The sequence below is a fragment of the Heptranchias perlo genome, chromosome 4 (genome assembly GCF_035084215.1).
Source record: "Heptranchias perlo isolate sHepPer1 chromosome 4, sHepPer1.hap1, whole genome shotgun sequence".
Lineage (NCBI taxonomy): Eukaryota > Metazoa > Chordata > Chondrichthyes > Hexanchiformes > Hexanchidae > Heptranchias > Heptranchias perlo.
Genome location: NC_090328.1, coordinates 34221553 through 34234464, shown reverse-complemented (window position 1 = coordinate 34234464; position 12912 = coordinate 34221553). Strand labels below are relative to the sequence as shown.

General features: G+C 43.1%; 1 protein-coding gene across 4 annotated transcripts in view; it reads left to right on the top strand.

Moving 5' to 3' along the window:
• The window catches only part of LOC137320851 (transcription factor TFIIIB component B'' homolog), an 80517-nt gene that overhangs the window by 49038 nt on the left and 18567 nt on the right, over positions 1–12912 (top strand). For 3 of the 4 annotated variants that reach the window (XM_067982753.1, XM_067982754.1, XM_067982751.1), the window contains 5 exons: positions 1609–1894; positions 2426–2628; positions 3179–3392; positions 10862–11045; positions 11619–11685. In XM_067982753.1, coding sequence (XP_067838854.1) covers positions 1609–1894; positions 2426–2628; positions 3179–3392; positions 10862–11045; positions 11619–11685 — 954 coding nt within the window. The remainder of the gene's footprint in view (positions 1–1608; positions 1895–2425; positions 2629–3178; positions 3393–10861; positions 11046–11618; positions 11686–12912) is intronic. The other variant, XM_067982752.1, reaches the window with a different exon arrangement.

Here is a 12912-nt window from a genome sequence, read left to right as displayed (position 1 = left end):
TACAGTATAAGATTATTGTACACTATTAACTATCCATTTTCAGTTCTGGTGCTTCGGTATAAGATGACTGCTGACCTCAGCAAACTACCTTATTCAACAACTGATCTCATACCTTGGCCCAAATGTTGACCACAGAATAGTTAATGACAAGTCTGAGGTTGTCCATATCATAACCATCCCTTACAATCATAACCTCCTCTTATTGTAACCTCCCCAAACACCCATATCTGTTCTGAGAAGAATAATCTTTAATGCACTTGGTTCTGAGCCCAGGAATTGGCCTGTTGCTCTTTAATCAGACAGTTTATATTTTCCTTTTTGAGATAAATCAAAAATAAACTTCCTCATTTACTCTGTCCTGGTTACTCATGTTGACTTGTTGCAAAAATAATGCTTCTTTGGTTAATATGGTGTTCACACCACTGCTAATGGTGTAATTTATGCAATAAAGTTGCACTGTAGGTGACAGTACAGGAAGTGCAGAAGCTACAGTGACTAGTTGCAATTGATGATCCTTCATTTAATTCACATAGTGCTGATATTCAAGAGGAGGTTCAAGGTGAGATTGAATTTCTAAGTTTCTGAGTAGGTTTGAACACTGAATATTAACAGTTAAGTTCTAAAATGCTCAGTTTATGCCAGAGAAAAATGACAAATGGATTTTAGACCATGCCCAGTTTTAATGTTTCATTGTTTATTTTGAGACACATCCCATAACAGTTCTACAGCAATAAAACATGTCCACATGCTCTTTCAGAATAATTATGTACTTTTCAATAAACAAAATAATTGAATAAATAATGGAAATAGTGGGGTATAGGAGATTCACAACACTAATTTATCCATTGAAATAATATAGTGCAAAAGTAACACTTCTGCAGTTTAACTGTCATCTAAACTGAGATTAGATTTAAGAAATGAACATACTCCTTAAAACTAACCATTCCTTTTTATATGCATTGAAAATTATTACAACCAACTAAAGTAATGTAGTTTTGATACTCATGCTAGTATTTTTTAGTAGAGCACTTTCTTCCCATCAGCTGATACTGTTGCAACCCTATTGTAGTGTCATCATGTGTATTCTGTTCTTTCCCTCTAAACCTGCACAGCGAAACTTGGTTAAATTTGTTATCAGGTATTCTGTTAAACAGTTTATAAAACAGATTGTTTGAAAAACTTTTATTAAGAATATTTGCATAGGGGCCAATAAAGGTCTTTGTGACTGCACAATGATGGCAACAGTAGCTAGACCCTAGTTTGAGAACTGGATATTTTGTAGCCTTGTTTATTTTCAAGCTGGAATGATTGAGCGCTTGTGGAGTATTTGTGTGTTCAGGAGCATTGTGGGTTCTCCTGTACAAATTGCTTTAAATTTGAGTTTTAGACTCAGCACGGATCTTAATAAATATTCTAACAAAAAAACAACTTTCTTTGTGTATATAAACAATTGCTAGACATGGGGGAAAAAGTGCTCTGGTTGCTGTGTGTAGCAACATTGTAAATGCATTAAAAAATGTGTTTATGATATCTCTACTCATAACAAGCAAAGCAGTTTTTCCCCTGTAGTTATGTAAATTTTAAACCTCCATGTTGTTGCCCCTTCAGAAGAGGACCACTGCAATGCAGAGCCTAGTGATGGTTTACAGAATGCTCCAGACACAGATGTAAGCTGTGTAGATCAGAAGAACTTGGAGCAGGAATCTGTCCTCGGTAGTGATCCTCCTTCCTTACATATTGTAGTGTGTGATACTGTTCCCAATGTGAGTGATGTGCACACTGAATCTAGCAGACTTGATGAGCAGAATGTTCCTACAGAGAAAGATCTGAAGGATGGGCTGGACTTGCAAGAACCTCCTCTTCCAAAAGAAGATTCTACTAATGCTAGCTGTAGGTAAGGTCTCTAATACTGTGCTTGGGAAGGATAAATTACTTTTTCCATAAATTGTCCAGTGCTTCACAATACTTTTCACATACTTCAATCTATAAATGAGTGATATAAAAGGATTAATATGCTGCCATGACAATACTTCATACTTGATTTAGGATTTAGTAGTGACTCTGAAATGTACTTCCCCACATACTTTCATCTGTCTTTATCCTCGCTGTGTTGCACCTACTTCTGTTGTAACCTTTTCTTTTTCAGGACCTCAAAATTATTGAACTCCTATCTCCATCAGTCTTTCCTTTCTTCTCCAATCTATAAGTTTTTAGAACCCAAGCTTGGCATCACATAATGACAGCTGCTTGATTTACCTTACCCTTTCTCCTATTTTTCAACCTTGGTGATGTTCTGGAGTTTTGGCCTTATCCCTTCACCTAGGTTTCTCAGTCCACAGAAATTGTGCAAAAATATTTTTAGTTGATAATTTAAAACTTAATTTCATCTGAGATGATACTAAAAGGAATTGATTTCTTTCATTAGTAGTTCTTCACTCATTGAAGAGTCTGATGGCTCACAGACAAACAGAGCCATGGGAAGATGCAGGTTTCTAAAACCAAAACCCAACCTCAGTAAAACCACTTCTAGAAGCCGTGCGAAAAAGTTGTCTTGCTCTGTTACAGAGAGTAGAGAAGTGCAGAGCTCTGTAGAACCATCGGGAACAACATTGCAGAAGGCAAAACATGGTAAGCAAAATGGACAGAGCCTACATTGATTAAAGAAACCTTTTCTTTAAAACAAAAAAAAGTTGTTTTATATTAAAGTTAACTAGAACTTGGTGGTCTGGGACAGCACTGGCCCTTTGCAACCGATGTGGTATGCGATTGCATCTGTAATGTGTGAATATAGTTACATGTATATTAGCAGTGATTTAAAAGCATGTAGTGTAGTCGAAGTGAGTGACTGCATTGATAAATTATCTTTTAAGTGCAAGGTGTACTCCTAATAATGTTACATTAGCAAGTTTTAAAAAGTGAGCATTATTTGATTATAACTGTACATTTTATTTGTGATTTAAGCAAATAAGGAAATTAAGGACTTGAAATTATTGCTTTTAAATTTGGAAGTAACTGATACACTGCATTTTCCAAGTCCTTGGAGAAATTATAAATTCAGTGCTTTAAGTTCAAGATTTTTACTGTAGGTAAATAACACTTCATAATATTGCTGGCCCTATTTTTAGTACAGAAAATGTTGGTACAGGAAAAATATAACCATTGATGATTTTATTTGTAGGTAATAAAACAGAGATGAATCTTGATGAATGCTTGCAGCTTCGCCTGGTGACAGCCGAAGGTGATAAACAAAACATAACAATGGAGCAGGTTCCAGCTGAGCAACCAAATGATAAGGTATCAATATCTGAGGAACAAGACAAAGATGTGGGAGATGAAGAGCAAATGCGTAGGACTGAGCATCTGGATGATGTGACCGAGCATCTGGGTGAAAGGTAAAGGAGGATAAACATATAAAATTTAGTGTATTAATTGTGTTGCTTTGGCACATGTTTCAGGACATAATAGCACAAATCTAAGGAATATGTATGTGAAGTAAGAATATAAGAAATAGGAGCAGGAGTAGGCCAATCGGCCCTTCGAGCCTGCTCCGCCATTCAATAAGATCATGGCTGATCTGATCCTAACCTCAAATCTAAATTCATGTCCAATTTCCTGCCCGCTCCCCGTAACCCCTAATTCCCTTTACTTCTAGGAAACTGTCTATTTCTGTTTTAAATTTATTTAATGATGTAGCTTCCACAGCTTCCTGGGGCAGCAAATTCCACAGACCTACTACCCTCTGAGTGAAGAAGTTTCTCCTCATCTCAGTTTTGAAAGAGCAGCCCCTTATTCTAAGATTATGCCCCCTAGTTCTAGTTTCACCCATCCTTGGGAACATCCTTACCGCATCCACCCGATCAAGCCCCTTCACAATCTTATATGTTTCAATAAGATCGCCTCTCATTCTTCTGAACTCCAATGAGTAGAGTCCCAATTTACTCAACCTCTCCTCATAGGTCCGCCCCCTCATCCCCGGGATTAACCGAGTGAACCTTCTTTGTACTGCCTCGAGAGCAAGTATGTCTTTTCTTAAGTATGGACACCAAAACTGTATGCAGTATTCCAGATGCGGTCTCACCAAAACCTTAAATAGCTGCAGCAATACCTCCCTGTTTTTATATTCTATCCCCCTAGCAATAAAAGCTAACATTCCGTTGGCCTTCTTGATCACCTGCTGCATCTGCATACTAACCTTTTGATTTTCTTGCACTAGGACCCCCAGATCCCTTTGTACTGCAGTACTTTCCAGTTTCTCGCCATTAAGATAATAACTTGCTCTCTGATTTTTCCTGCCAAAGTGCATAACATCACATTTTCCAATATTGTATTGCATCTGCCAAATCTCCGCCCACTCACCCAGCCTGTCTATATCCCCTTGTAGGTTTTTTATGTCCTCCTCACTCTCTACTTTCCCTCCCATCTTTGTATCATCTGCAAACTTTGATATGTTACACTCGGTCCCCTCCTCCAAATCGTTAATATCGATTGTAAAGAGTTGGGGACCCAGCACCGACCCCTGCGGAACACCACTGGCTACTGGTTGCCAGTCCGAGAATGAACCATTTATCCCAACTCTCTGCTTCCTGTTAGATAACCAATCCTCCACCCATGCCAGAATATTACCCCCAATCCAGTGATTCTTTATCTTGAGCAATAATCTTTTATGTGGCACCTTGTCGAATGCCTTCTGGAAGTCCAAATACACTATGTCCACTGGTTCCCCTTTATCCACCCTGTACGTTATGTCCTCAAAGAACTCCAGCAAATTTGTCAGACATGACTTCCCCTTCATAAAGCCATGCTGACTTTGTCCTATTAAATTATGTTTATCCAAATGTTCCGCTACTGTCTCCTTAATAATAGACTCCAAAATTTTACCCACCACAGACGTTAGGCTAACTGGTCTATAATTTCCAGCCTTCTGCCTACTACCCTTTTTAAATAAGGGTGTTACATTAGCAGTTTTCCAATCTGCCGGGACCTTTGCCGAGTCCAGAGAATTTTGGAAAATTATTACCAAAGCATCCACAATCCCTCCTGCCACTTCCCTCAAGACCCTAGGATGTAAGCCATCAGATCCAGGGGATTTATCCGCCTTGAGTCCCGTTAATTTACTGAGTACCAATTCCTTAGTGATTTTTATCGTATTTAGCTCCTCCCCCCCCCCCCCCCCCCCTAGAGCCCCCTGTTTGTCCAGTGTTGAGATATTCTTAGTGTCTTCTACCGTTTAGACTGAAACAAAATATTTGTTCAGCATTTTTGCCATCTCCATGTTTCCCACCATTAATTTCCCGGTCTCATCCTCTAAGGGACCTACGTTTGCCTTAGCCACCCTTTTTCTTTTTATATAACTATAGAAACTCTTGCTATCTGTTTTTATATTTTTTGCGAATTTATTTTCATAATCTATCATCCCTTTCTTAATCAATCCTTTAGTTACTTTTTGCTGTCTTTTGAAGACTTCCCAATCTTCTATCCTCCCACTAAGTTTGGCTACCTTATATGTCCTTGTTTTTAGTCGGATACTATCCTTGATTTCTTTACTTAGCCACGGATGGCTGTCATTTCTTTTACACCCTTTTTTCCTCAGTGGAATATATTTTTTTTGAAAGTTGTAAAATAACTCCTTAAATGAACACCACTGTTCATGTACCGTCTTACCCTTTAATCTATTTTCCCAGTCCACTTTAATCAATTCCGCCCTCATACCATCATAGTCTCCTTTATTCAAGCTCAGTACGCTTGTTTGAGAACCAACCTTCTCACCCTCTAATTGGATATGGAATGTAACCATGTTATGGTCACTCATTCCAAGGGGATCCTTAACTAGGACATTATTAATTAATCCTGGCTTATTACACAGGACCAGGTCCAAGGTTGCCTGCCCCCTTGTAGGATTAGTTACATACTGCTCAAGAAATCGATCCCTAATACACTCAATAAACTCTTCCTCAAGGCTGCCCTGCCCTGCCCTGTCCAATTTGATTTGTCCAGTTAATATGATAGTTAAAATCCCCCATAATTATAGCTGTTCCCTTATTACATGCCCCGACTATGTCCTGATTAATACTTCTTCCAGCAGAGTTGCAACTATTCGGAGGCCTATATACTACGCCCACGAGTGTTTTTTTCCCCTTATTATTCCTTATCTCTACCCAAACTGTTTCATTGTCCTGATCCTTTGTCCCAATATCATTTCTCTGTATTAGTGATTCCTTCCTTTATTAACATAGTTTTTTTTTATTCGTTCACGGGATGTGGGCGTCACTGATGAGGCCAGCATTTATTGCCCATCCCTAATTGCCCTCGAGAAGGTGGTGGTGAGCCGCCTTCTTGAACCGCTGCAGTCCGTGTGGTGACGGTTCTCCCACAGTGCTGTTAGGAAGGGAGTTCCAGGATTTTGACCCAGCGACATTGAAGGAACGGCGATATATTTCCAAGTCGGGATGGTGTGTGACTTGGAGGGGAACGTGCAGGTGGTGTTATTCCCATGCGCCTGCTGCTCTTGTCCTTCCAGGTGGTAGAGGTCGCGGGTTTGGGAGGTGCTGTCGAAGAAGCCTTGGTGAGTTGCTGCAGTGCATCCTGTGGATGGTGCACACTGCAGCCACAGTGCGCCGGTGGTGAAGGGAGTGAATGTTTCGGGTGGTGGATGGGGTGCCAATCAAGCGGGCTGCTTTATCTTGGATGGTGTCGAGCTTCTTGAGTGTTGTTGGAGCTGCACTCATCCAGGCAAGTGCAGAGTATTCCATCACACTCCTGACTTGTGCCTTGTAGATGGTGGAAAGGCTTTGGGGAGTCAGGAGGTGAGTCACTCGCCGCAGAATACCCAGCCTCTGACCTGCTCTTGTAGCCACAGTATTTATATGGCTGGTCCAGTTAAGTTTCTGGTCAATGGTGACCCCCAGGATGTTGATGGTGGGGGATTCGGCGATGGTCATGCCGTTGAATGTCAAGGGGAGGTGGTTAGACTCTCTCTTGTTGGAGATGGTCATTGCCTGGCACTTATCTGGCGCGAATGTTACTTGCCACTTATGAGCCCATGCCTGGATGTTGTCCAGGTCTTCCTGCATGCGGGCTCGGACTGCTTCATTATCTGAGGGGTTGCGAATGGAACTGAACACTGTGCAGTCATCAGTGAACATCCCCATTTCTGACTTTATGATGGAGGGAAGGTCATTGATGAAGCAGCTGAAGATGGTTGGGCCTAGGACACTGCCCTGAGGAACTCCTGCAGCAATGCCCTGGGGCTGAGATGATTGGCCTCCAACAACCACTACCATCTTCCTTTGTGCCAGGTATGACTCCAGCCACTGGAGAGTTTTCCCCCTGATTCCCATTGACTTAAATTTTACTAGGGCTCCTTGGTACCACACTCGGTCAAATTCTGCCTTGATGTCAAGGGCAGTCACTCTCACCTCACCTCTGGAATTCAGCTCTTTTGACCATGTTTGGACCAAGGCTGTAATGAGGTCTGGAGCCGAGTGGTCCTGGCGGAACCCAAACTGAGCATCGGTGAGCAGGTTATTGGTGAGTAAGTGCCGCTTGATAGCACTGTCGACGACACCTTCCATCACTTTGCTGATGATTGAGAGTAGACTGATGGGGCGGTAGTTGGCCGGATTGGATTTGTCCTGCTTTTTGTGGACAGGACATACCTGGGCAATTTTCCACATTATCGGGTAGATGCCAGTGTTGTAGCTGTACTGGAACAGCTTGGCTCGAGGTGCAGCTAGTTCTGGAGCACAAGTCTTCAGCACTACAGCTGGGATGTTGTCAGGGCCCATAGCCTTTGCTGTATCCAGTGCACTCAGCCGTTTCTTGATATCACGTGGAGTGAATCGAATTGGCCGAAGACTGGCTTCCGTGATGGTGGGGATATCGGGAGGAGGCTGAGATGGATCATCCACTCGGCACTTCTGGCTGAAGATGGTTGCAAACGCTTCAGCCTTGTTTTTTGCACTCACGTGCTGGACTCCGCCATCATTCAGAATGGGGATGTTTGCAGAGCCTCCTCCTCCCGTTAGTTGTTTAATTGTCCACCACCATTCACGACTGGATGTGGCAGGACTGCAGAGCTTTGATCTGATCCGTTGGTTGTGGAATCGCTTAGCTCTGTCTATAGCATGTTGCTTCCGCTGTTTAGCATGCATGTAGTCCTGAGTTGTAGCTTCACCAGGTTGGCACCTCATTTTTAGGTACGCCTGGTGCTGCTCCCGGCATGCTCTTCTACACTCCTCATTGAACCAGGGTTGATCCCCTGGCTTGTTGGTAATGGTAGAGTGAGGAATATGCCGGGCCATGAGGTTACAGATTGTGCTGGAATACAATTCTGCTGCTGCTGATGGCCCACAGCGCCTCATGGATGCCCAGTTTTGAGCTGCTGGATCTGTTCTGAATCTATCCCATTTAGCACGGTGGTAGTGCCACACAACACGTTGGATGGTGTCCTCAGTGCGAAGACGGGACTTCATCTCCACGAGGACTGTGCGGTGGTCACTCCTACCAATACTGTCATGGACAGATGCATTTGCGACAGGTAGATTGGTGAGGACGAGGTCAAGTAAGTTTTTCCCTCGTTTTGGTTCGCTCACCACCTGCCGCAGGCCCAGTCTAGCAGCTATGTCCTTCAGGACTCGGCCAGCTCGGTCAGTCGTGGTGCTACCGAGCCACTCTTGGTGATGGACATTGAAGTCCCCCACCCAGAGTACATTTTGTGCCCTTGCTACCCTCAGTGCTTCCTCCAAGTGGTGCTCAACATGGAGGAGGACTGATTCATCAGCTGAGGGAGGACGGTAGGTGGTAATCAGCAGGAGGTTTCCGTGCCCATGTTTGACCTGATGCCATGAGATTTCATGGGGTCCAGAGTCAATGTTGGGGACTCCCAGGGCCACTCCCTCCTGACTGTATATCACTGTACCGCCACCTCTGGTGGGTCTGTCCTGCCGGTGGGACAGGACATACCCAGGGATGGTGATGGAAGAGTCTGGGACGTTGGCTGAAAGATATGATTCTGTAAGTATGGCTATGTCAGGCTGTTGCTTGACTAGTCTGTGGGACAGCTCTCCCAATTTTGGCACACATCCCCAGATGTTAGTAAGGAGGACCTTGCAGGGTCGACTTGGCTTGGTGTTTTGCCATTGTCGTGTCCGGTGCCTAATGGTCCGTCCGGTTTTATTCTTATTATGACTTTTCGTTGCGAGATTTTACAACTGAGTGGCTTGTTAGGCCATTTCAGAGGGCAATTAAGAATCAACCACATTGCTGTGGGTCTGGAGTCACATATAGGCCAGACCGGGTAAGGATGGCAGGTTTCCTTCCCTAAAGGACATTAGTGAACCAGATGGGTTTTTACGACAATCCGGTAGTTTCATGGCCATCATTACTGATACTCGTATTTTAATTCCAGATTTTTAAAAATTTAATTAATTGAATTTAATTAATTAATTGAATTTAAATTCGCCAGCTGCCGTGGCGGGATTTGAACTCATGACTCTGGATTTTAGTCCAGGCCTCTGGATTACTAGCCCAGTAACATAACCACTATGCTACCATACCCAGTCACCCCACCTCCCCTTCCTTCCTGCCTGTCCTTCCTGATTGTTAAACACCCTGGCATATTTAATTCCCAGTCGTTGTCACTCTGCAGCCATGTTTCTGTAATGGCCACAAGATTATACCCATACGTAGTTATTTGTGCCGTTGACTCGTCCTTTTTTAACACTTTACCTTTTACTCCATACCTTCTGTCCCTTCCTGACACACTTTCCTCTGTCTCCCTGCTCAGGTTCCCAACCCCCTGCCACAGCTTTGATGCTGGGTTAATCGCCTTATGCCTTCTAGTTTTTATTTTATCTGTCGTGCCTAAAGTACACTTTCTTTCCGCTGCTCTACGCTTTTCCCTTTCGCTTGTTCTTGAACAACTGTTTGTCCTATTTGTATTGTAGATTTCCCCTGGGTCTTCCCCTCTCATGCTGCTCTCAACTTTATTCCCTTCTGACTCCCCGCTCAGGTTCCCATCCCCCTGCCACTCTAGTTTAAACCTTCCCCAACAGCACTAGCAAACAACCCCCCGAGGACATTGGTCCCGGTCCTGCTCGGGTGTAACCCGTCACGCTTGTACAGGTCCCACCTTCCCCAGAACCGGTCCCAATGTCCCAGGAATCTAAATCCCTCCCTCCTACACCATCCCTGTAGCCACGCATTCATCCTGTCTATTCTCCTGTTCCTATACTCACTAGCACATGGCACCGGTAGTAATCCTGAGATCACTACCTTTGAAGTCCTGCTTTTTAATTTATCTCCTAACTCCTTAAAGTCACCTTGCAGGACCTCATCCCTTTTTTTACCTATGTCGTTGGTACCAATATGGACCACGACTACTGGCTGTTCACCCTCCCCCTCCAGAATGCCCTGCAGCCGCTCCGTGACATCCTTAACCCTAGCACCAGGGAGGCAACATACCATCCTGGAGTCACGTTTGCGGCCGCAGAAACGCCTATCTGTTCCCCTTACAATTGAATCCCCTATCACTATAGCCCTGCCGCTCTTACTCCTCCCCTCCTGTGCAGCAGAGCCACCCGTGGTGCCCCGAACCTGGCTCTTGCTGCTTTCCCCTGATAAGCCATCTCCCCCAACAGTATCTGAAGCAGAATATCTGTTTGAGAGGGAGATGGCCCCAGGGGACTCCTGCTCTACCTGCCTCGTCCTTTTACTCTGCCTGGCGGTCACCCATTTCCTTTCTGCCTGCGTAATCTTTACCTGCGGTGTGACCACCTCACTGAAAGTGAAGTAGAATGCATTGTAGTTAGAAACAGTACATATTGACAGTCTCAGTTCGTACTGATGTCAAACTTTTCTTCAGGGTGCCTCCAGCACATGATCAACTGCAGACAACAAATCAAAGTCAGGAAGCACAAGCGAGATTTTCGTCAGATACATACTTCACGCAATCCACATTGACCCTGTGTCAGACTGCTGATACAAGGCTTTCCGTAGAAGCTCCAGAAGCAACTGCAGAAGTTTCATATTTTGGTTACTCCCAAAAGGTAAGCAATATTATGTTTTGCAAAATAAACTTTTGACTGATCCATTTAAAAATTATTTTTGCTAATCACTACAATAGAGGGTTAAAAACAGTAACCATTACTATACTTGCCACATAATTCACACTATGTTGTAAAAAGCCAACTTTTGTAAATAAAAGAAACAATTGTGAGGAGAGAGGAGCCTTTGAGAAACTGGTGCTCACCTCAGCCCTCTGGAAAATAGAGTTTAAGCTCAAAAGTCTGCAACTGCTTGGTGAAGTTGGAAATGAAAAAAGGTTCGGAAACTGGACCTAGTTCCCAGTGGAGAGGAATATGCAGTGTGACACTTCAATCCAAATTGAAAAGCTTTGTGTTGACCTGATGAAAAATGAAACCCTCCCCGTGGATCTTTGCTTACGTGCTGAGCAGCAATGACAGGATAATGCTTAGATTATCCAGCTTTCGAGGCGCCACTTGGTTAAGTTGCCAAAAAAAGTATATTTTGTTGTCTACCATTAGCACATACCATAAAAAGGTACAAAAGTAAATTGTTTTATTTTGTCGTAAACTTTCATTAAATTCTGACCTTTACAGATTGATGTCATAGAAGCTCAAAACATAGACCACCAGGAGACATTTGCCACGTCTGAAGAAAACTTGGGTAAGTTCAATGCAAGTAAGTTACTGGTTTGTACTTAAATATGGGACTAATAGTTAACTGAACAATTTTGGTACTTTAAAAAAAAATTATTCTTGGGTTGTGGGTGTTGCTGGCAAGGCTGGCATTTATTGCCCGTCCCAAGTTGCCCTGAGAAGGTGGTGGTGGAGTGTCTTCTTGAACCGTTGCAGTCGATGTTTGTGGTGGTTTGTTACAACTGGCTTGCTAGGCCACTTCAGAGGGAAGTTAAGAGTAAACCACATTTGTGTGGGACTGGGGTCACCCATAGGCCAGACCAGGTAAGGACGGTAGGTTCCTTTTCCCTAAAGGACATTATTGAAGCAGTTGTGTTTTTACGACAATCCCACAGCTTCACGGTCACTTTTACTGATGCCAGCTTTTTATTTCCAGGTTTTTTAAAACTGAATTCAAGTTCTCAAACTGCCATTGTGGGATTTGAACTCACATTGTCTGGATTATTAGTCCAGGCCTCTGGATTACTAATCCAGTAATGTAACCACTATGCTACCGTACCCACCATCAGGAAGGAGTTTATGTCGCATGTCATAAACTCCTTCCTAGTTTGTGAATGACATCTGAACTCCAAGATTGCATTACACCCTATAACTGGGTATGTATTATACATTAGATATTATAATACAATATATAATAATTATTATTGTTGAACGCTTTTGGTGGAGGTTGAGCCAGTATAGGTGTTAGCCTTGGCTCAGTGATAGCACTCTTGCATCAGAATCAAGCCCCACTCAAGGATTGAACACATAATCTAGGCTGACACTTCAGTGCAGTAGTGAGGGAGTGCACTGTTGGAGGTTCTGTTTTTCAGATGAGGCATTAAACCAAAATCTTGTCTGCCCTCTCGGGTGGATGTAAAAGATCTCATGACCCTATTGGTGGAAGAACAGGGGAGTTCTCCTTGTGTCCTGGCCACGAGGCTGATCCCTAATGTTAGGGGTCTGAGTTATGTGGAAAGATGGGTAAACTTGGTCTTTTTAGCTTTGAGGTGTTTGAGAGGTGATAGTACAGAAGTATACAAGATATTGTATCTTAATGTGTTTTAAGTAGTATATGCTGAAGACATCATAGGTTTGAAGCAATTACTGAACCAGACTTTGTGAAGAAGGTGAATTAATATATAAATAAATAAAACCCTTAATCACTGAATTTTTAGAAATGTCGTTAATTCTCTCCTGTTTGGGCCCACTAATC